This window comes from Peromyscus californicus, unplaced genomic scaffold (assembly GCF_007827085.1).
Source record: "Peromyscus californicus insignis strain IS unplaced genomic scaffold, ASM782708v3 Scaffold_14__1_contigs__length_90479793_seg_2, whole genome shotgun sequence".
Lineage (NCBI taxonomy): Eukaryota > Metazoa > Chordata > Mammalia > Rodentia > Cricetidae > Peromyscus > Peromyscus californicus.
The window spans coordinates 65,545,018-65,551,615 of record NW_026294436.1 but is presented as its reverse complement, the minus strand read 5'-3'; the positions used below and the strand labels follow the sequence as shown (position 1 = coordinate 65,551,615).

General features: G+C 53.7%; 1 protein-coding gene across 1 annotated transcript; it reads right to left on the bottom strand.

Moving 5' to 3' along the window:
• Window positions 1-822: 822 nt before the first annotated feature.
• Window positions 823-4,641, bottom strand: Pycr2 (pyrroline-5-carboxylate reductase 2). The gene is made up of 7 exons (XM_052736674.1): window positions 4,389-4,641; window positions 4,090-4,160; window positions 2,944-3,123; window positions 2,596-2,817; window positions 2,293-2,385; window positions 1,999-2,162; window positions 823-1,450 (listed from the first exon to the last, which is right to left on the bottom strand). Exons 1-7 carry the CDS (start codon window positions 4,453-4,455, stop codon window positions 1,285-1,287), a joined length of 963 nt encoding a protein of 320 aa, XP_052592634.1. The 5' UTR covers window positions 4,456-4,641; the 3' UTR covers window positions 823-1,284.
• Between the last annotated feature and the right edge of the window lie 1,957 nt (window positions 4,642-6,598).

Genomic DNA, 6,598 nt, shown 5'->3' with positions numbered 1-6,598 from the left:
TGGCTCTCTCTCTCAAATAAATAAATGTAAATAATAAAGTTACAATAGGACCTAGAAAAAAAAAAAGACACATCCTTCCACCTGACGAGGAGGACCCCTGGGCCTGCCGACACTGGGTCTTCTCTGCCACCAGACTTTGGCTCATCCAAGGGCATGCCTAACCCTAGGACAGGTTACTCACTTCGGCTCTCAGGGCCTGGCTCTTTACCCCTCACCCGTCCTTCCAATCCTTGGACAATGCTGCCTTCCAGGGAGGCCCAGAACATGACGAGGTGGTTTGAATGAGATTTCCCCCCGCAAGTCTTGGGAATTGAATACTGGGTCCCCGGCTGGCTGGCGAGTGTGTGGGAAGTTGCTGGAGGCAGTCTGGCCACAGGGGCCGGTTCTGAGGCTTCGGTTAACCCCCTCTCTGCCTGCTGACTGTGGTTCAACACATAAGCTCTGGCTGTTTGTGCTGCCATGCCTCTGCTCTGCCATCGTGGACTCTAGGCCCCCTGGAACCACACGCACAAAATAAACCGTGCCTCCTCTGAGCTGCCTTGGGCATGGTGTCTTACCACAGCAATGAAAAAGTGACTAAGACAATGACTTAGAAGTAAGAAAAAGCCCAAGGTGGTGGCGCACACCTTTAGTCCCAGCACTCGGGAGGCAGAGGCAGGTGGATCTCTGAGTTCAAGGCCAGCCTGGTCTACAGAGTGAGTTCTAGGACAGCCAGGACTATACAGAGAAACTCTGTCTCAAGGGGGAAAAAAAAAGGCAGAGACAAGAGGATTATCACAAGTCAGGGCCAGCCTGGGCTACACAGTGAGACTCTATCAAAAATAAATAAATAAAATCTTTATTAAAGCAGCTAGACCTAGCAATGAACATCATCTTGTATTGGGACATCTGTGAAACCAGAGTCAAGCAAAAGCCTCGTGGAATTCCCCACACTTCCAACGGCAACACAAAGTCACTTGCTTCTACATGGTTTTAATTCAGAGGATGGGCCTTCCCTCTGTCCCCTCACCTCACCTTGAGGTCAAACTGAACCACTCTTGGGATCTAACTAAAGTTCACAGACATCTGCTGAGGGGGGTGCTAACTCAGAGTCCCCCACCTCTCTCAGAGAGGCGTGCAGGACTACCTGGCTTCGGGCATCAGCTGCCTCTTCAGAGCACCTTCCACTGTGGGACAAGAGAAGGACTCAGTGCCACCAAGTAAACAGATCCAAGCAGCTTTCACCCCGGGCCTAAGCCTGCCCCTCTGCACTGCTGGGGACAGGGACACCCCACGGAGTACTCCTCAGTCCTTCTTGCTTCCCATGGCGGGGCTTCTCGTGAGGAGCTTCCCTGGACTGGGCGGGGCCATCGTGGACACGGTGGGTGATTCCAGCTTCACTCTGTCCAGGAGGGTCTTCTTAAGGGCAGCAGGGGAGACCTTTTCTTGGTCAGCCATGGACTGCAGCTCTCTGTAGACAAAACCCCACAGGGAAGGTGGCAAACCTTGGAGCCAGAGCGTTGAGCCTTCCAGTCATACAGCCCCAGACCCTCAACCTGATCCCACCCAGACTCAGAATCCCACACCAAAGAGGCTCCAGGCTTCTCAAGGGTCATCTCTAACTAAGCAGGGAGTGTCACAGTCGTTTCATGTGGTCCAAGCTAGACAGCATGCAGTGCTATCTGGGACCACACAGGAAAGGGAGTATGGGAAGTTACAGGGTTTGAGCTCAAAGTCAGAGCCAGGCAGGAGTTGAATCCCGCCTCCACCATTTCATACCTGTTTGTCCTTAAACTTCCCCATCTACAAATCAAAGTTAATCGTAGCTATCAGAACTGTGGCAAGAGCTGGGTGAAGTGAGGCTACCAAACCTTTAGCTCAAGGAAGCCAAGTGAGCTGTGGTCACCAACGAGCACAGACTCCGACATCACTCATGAGACCCAAGAGAACGGAACCTGCCCATCTCAGGGCAGGCTGGGAATGGGAGAACTCAGGCCAGGGAGAGCGGGGCCTACCCACCTTGTTCGGATACAGGAGGCCTCAACTGCATTGATGAGCAGAGAGCGAAAGCCCCCACTCTCAAGGAAGTGCAGGGCATGGATAGTGGCCCCCCCGGGTGAGCAGACGTTGTCCTTGAGCTGGCCTGGGTGGTCCTCTGAGTCCAGCAGCATCTTAGCTGCTCCCTGAGGCACAAGGGGGCATTAGAACCAAACTATGCCCAAAGCTCAGTACCCCGCCCCGCCCCACTCCCACCCCCCACCCACGCACCCCGCCAAAACACAACCCTCGGGTCAAACATGCAAAGACACTGACCAGCAATGCCTGCGCTCCGAGTCGGACCGCCAGTCGCCGTGGCACGCCCATCTTCACCCCACCATCTGCCAGGGCATCCAGGGCCATAAATGCCTGTGGAGATACTCTCTGAACCCAGGAAACAAGCACCAAGTACCCACTCCTCAGGGGCTGCTTTCTCTGCTGACTGGAACTAGTCCTCAGGGTCAGCTTCTTCCACCAGCCAGCCACGCCCAAGAGACGAGCATTACTGCCCTCTCCTCCGCCAGCCCCTCCAGCCGCCTAGGATTCACACAAGCCAAGCGGCAAGGGCGGACCACTCACATAGGCGGGCCCGCTGCCGCTGAGCCCTGTGATGGCGTCAATGAGGTCCTCCTCCACCTCTGTGCAGAAGCCCACGCTGCTCATCAGCTGCTCCAGCAGCTTCCCGTCCTCCACCAGAGCATGGGTACCCGTGGCATACACCGTGGCCCCCTCTCGCACCACCACCGGGGTGTTGGTCATGCAGCGGATCACTTTGGGGGCTGGCTGGAACGCCATCAGCTTCTAGGGCAGGAGAGCAGGCCACCTGAGTGCCCGGGGCATCCAGCGCAGCCCCCCCAGGTCCGACCCATCAGCAGTCACGCACAGGCCACCCCTCCTCTCACACGAAGGGCACCGGGGCATCAGCACCTTCTCCACGGAACTGATGGTGACGCCGGCCGCGCAGGAGACCACGATGTGCCTCTCCTGCACGTCGGCCCCAATCTCATCCAGGATGAAGGGGATGATGTGTGGCTTCACAGCCAGGAACAGAACGTCACTGTGCCGCACGGTGTCCTTATTGCTTCGGGTCAGATTCACGCCCATCCTCTGCAGGAGAAGAGGACCCAGTCAATAGTGCTAGGCAATGCCGATGAGCCCAGGCCTCCCACGGAACAGCCAGCTCTCGGTCAGCTGCAGCTAAAACTCTTTATTCTGTCCCTTCAGGGTTCCATGATGACCCCCAAATGACAATTGTCCATTCCTGCCGCTGGGCAAGAAGGCACAGATGCTATGCAGGACAAGCTTCTCCACAGTGGCCAGAAAAGAGGCTGTCCCCTCAACCCCAGCAATCTCCTGACACCCCTTCACCAGGCGAGAACCCCCATGGTGGGAAGAGCACATAGAGGGGCAAACATCAGCACAAAGCCCACTCCCAACCTAGTAGCCAGAGAACCTAGTTTACCAGAGTAGCAAGTCTCTACAACCCCACCCATCCCCCAGGACTCCCAAGTGAGTATCAGAGCCCTACAGTGTTAGGGACATAAGCCCACACTAGGCACTCACGGGCTGTCCTGTGCCACACTGGCCAGATTTTATAAGACTTTAGGATCCCGAGCTTTACTGAAAGAAACTAACTCACCAGGTCCTTTCCCAACACAGTCATTTACAACTGCAAAGGGCTATAGAGAATGAGGAAACAGCCTCGGAGTGGCTGACTACTTCAGAGTCACACCACTAATCAATGAAGAAAAAATACATTTCTGGCTCACTCCGTGACTCATGCCTGTGATTCCCAACACTTGGAAAGCTGAAGTAGTAGAATTTTCCAGACTTATATGGACTATGTAGTGAGTTCAAAGCCAAGTAGACTAGCCAACAAAAAGTCATTCCTATATACCCATACTTTCACCCCAGTATCTGGATCCGACCCAAACTCTGCCTGGGGGCTCCCACCACACAAGACTGCGAAGGTGGAGGGCTTGTCACGATGACAAGCCAGCCAGACGCAGGTCACTTCAGGTCACGCTTTTCCAGGGCCTCTACCTCTTTCCCGCTCCCCTCCATCCCTCCTACCCTGAGCGCAGACACCGTGGGCAGGTCCATTTCCGGGGAGCTGGCTATTATCTTGTGAGCCGACAGGACGCCTACAGAGAAACAAGGTTTTTTCAACAGGGGATCGTGGCCCAATCATGCAATCGATCCATCCAAGGAAGCCCACGGCAGCTCATGCACTGCCGGCCTCCGACGCTATGGCATCCAGGCAGATGGCTGCAAACCTCCCATTCACTCACACTCACACATGCACGCACTCACTCACCACTCCTCACTCACTCGTTCCCTCTGGCGAGCCGGAGGGCTGACCACGCGCTCACCTGCGGCCGTGAAGCCCCGCGCCAGCGCACAGGCCAGCTGGCCCGCGCCGATGAAACCCACACTCATGGCCGCAGGACCCCGGCAAGCGCCGCCCCGGAGACGCTGGGTATCCCCGGCTCAGGGTCCGCGCGTGGAAAAAAGCCGGATCCGAAGAGCTCGGTGCAGCTTCCAAGCCCGTTTGCACGGCTAGCGGACCCTGGCAAGCCCAGAGCATCCACAGCCAAAGACGCCAGGCCTCAGGTAGGCCACGTGTCCCAGGCAACCAATCCGAGGCTGGGGCCTCGGGGAGGACCAATCGGTGGCGTTGCTCGGTCGTGTGCCCGCCTCCTGCTCGCTCAGAGGGCGGAACCTGTAGCTGTGCGGGAGCCCGCTAGATGTCCCCGCGAGTGGGCCTCCCCCGGGGCGCTGGGATTTCCGGGTTCGGGCGACTGCTTTCTGACTCTGGTCCAGGAGTGGAATCTCCAAAGCGCCTGCTAGAGATGAACGCCACGTGGAGACCAGGAGATGCCAGGACTCCACCTGCAATTCCCTAGTGTCAGGGGAAGCCGGCTTCCGCATGCTCCTTCGGAAGTTGAGTTAGGTAGAAAAGACCAATTATTGGATGACGGGTTGTTGATTTATTTAGTGGTTCACTTCAAGCGCGGCTTGCTCTGCCTAGTTGCCAAGCATGATTCCACTTGCTACCTGGAACAGGATGACCTGGAGAAATAGCTAACACAGTAGGTCCTTGTCCTTAACGGCCAGCTGACTGCCACTTTGGCTTCTGTTAAACCTTACTTCCTTGCCCACACCACTTGTGGTTTTAGAGTATAAAATGAGAATACACACTGGACCCAGCACCGAAGCCTTTCAGGAGTGACCTCTCTCTTCCACGCTCATTAGTACCGTAATGCTTATTCCAGAAAGGTGCCCGTTACATGTTCAGACCCACGGGAGGGCCCCCAAGCAGCCTCGGGTTGGGTTTGGTGTTTGGAGAATGTCTCGCTATATAGCCCAGGCTGGCCTCAAGCTTGTGACCTCCCTGCCTTACTCTCTTGAGTGATGGGATTATGGGCGCGTAGAACACGAAATTCTGTCTATCTATTTATATATATGTGTGTGTAGATAAATATAGACACACACACACACACACACACATATATATATATATATAACTTGTTTCCATGTTCCTTGGTGTCTTGCCTGAATATATGAGTGTCAGAAGCCCTGGAACTGGAGTTACAGACAGGTCTGAGCTGCCATGTGGGTGCTGGGGATTGAAACTGGCCCCTATGAAGGAGCAGTCAGTGCTCCCAACTCCTGAGCCATCTCCCCAGTCCCCAAACATAAATTTCTATAGTATACAAATCATAAGCAGTTTCCAATGCCACCAAAAAGTTACCTTAGATAAGATTTTAACGTGTCCTTACTCCATCCATGGATGTCCCCTACCATTGTAACCATTTTCCAAAAGCTAATGTTCATTTATTCAATAGGTATCAATAGAGCCAGGTTCTGGGGACACAGTTGTGAACGAATGTTAAGTGGAACAATTATTATTAGTATTATTTTAAAGATTTATTTATTATGTATACAGTGCTCTTTTGACCTGAAGAGGGCACTAGATCTCATTACGGATGGTTGTGAGCCACCAGGTGGTTGCTGGGAATTGAACTCAGGACCTCTGGAGAGGAGCCAGTGCTCTTAACCACGGAGCCATCTCTCCAGCCCCAAACAATTATTTTTTTAAGTGTGTGCGTGAGTAAAAGAGGGAGAGCCATGGTGCTCCTGTGGAGGTCAGAGGACAACTTCCGGAGGCCATCCCACCTTCTCGAACAGAGTCTCTAGTTTCCGCATTTGTGATGCTGTGTAGTTCAGGCGCGGTTCCAGATGGTTCTCCTGTCGACACCTCCGGCTTCCAGTAGGATTATAGATGTCACTACATCCAGGTTTCTACCTTGATTCTGAGGATTAAATTTATGTTATCAGGCTTGCTAGGACAAGTGCCTTTGGCTTCTAAGCTGTCTCCCCGGGCTGTATCACATTAATTTAGGAAATCTTTTTTATTTTATTTTATTTTTTTGCCAAATGCCATTTATTGAAGGAGGGAGGAGGTCTTAAATACAGGCTTACAGCACAATGGGAGAACCCCAGAGGACAGAAGTTCACTACCGATGTTTTACAATCTTGCATCTAAGCTGTTAACGCCCAATAAGCAGGATACACAGAC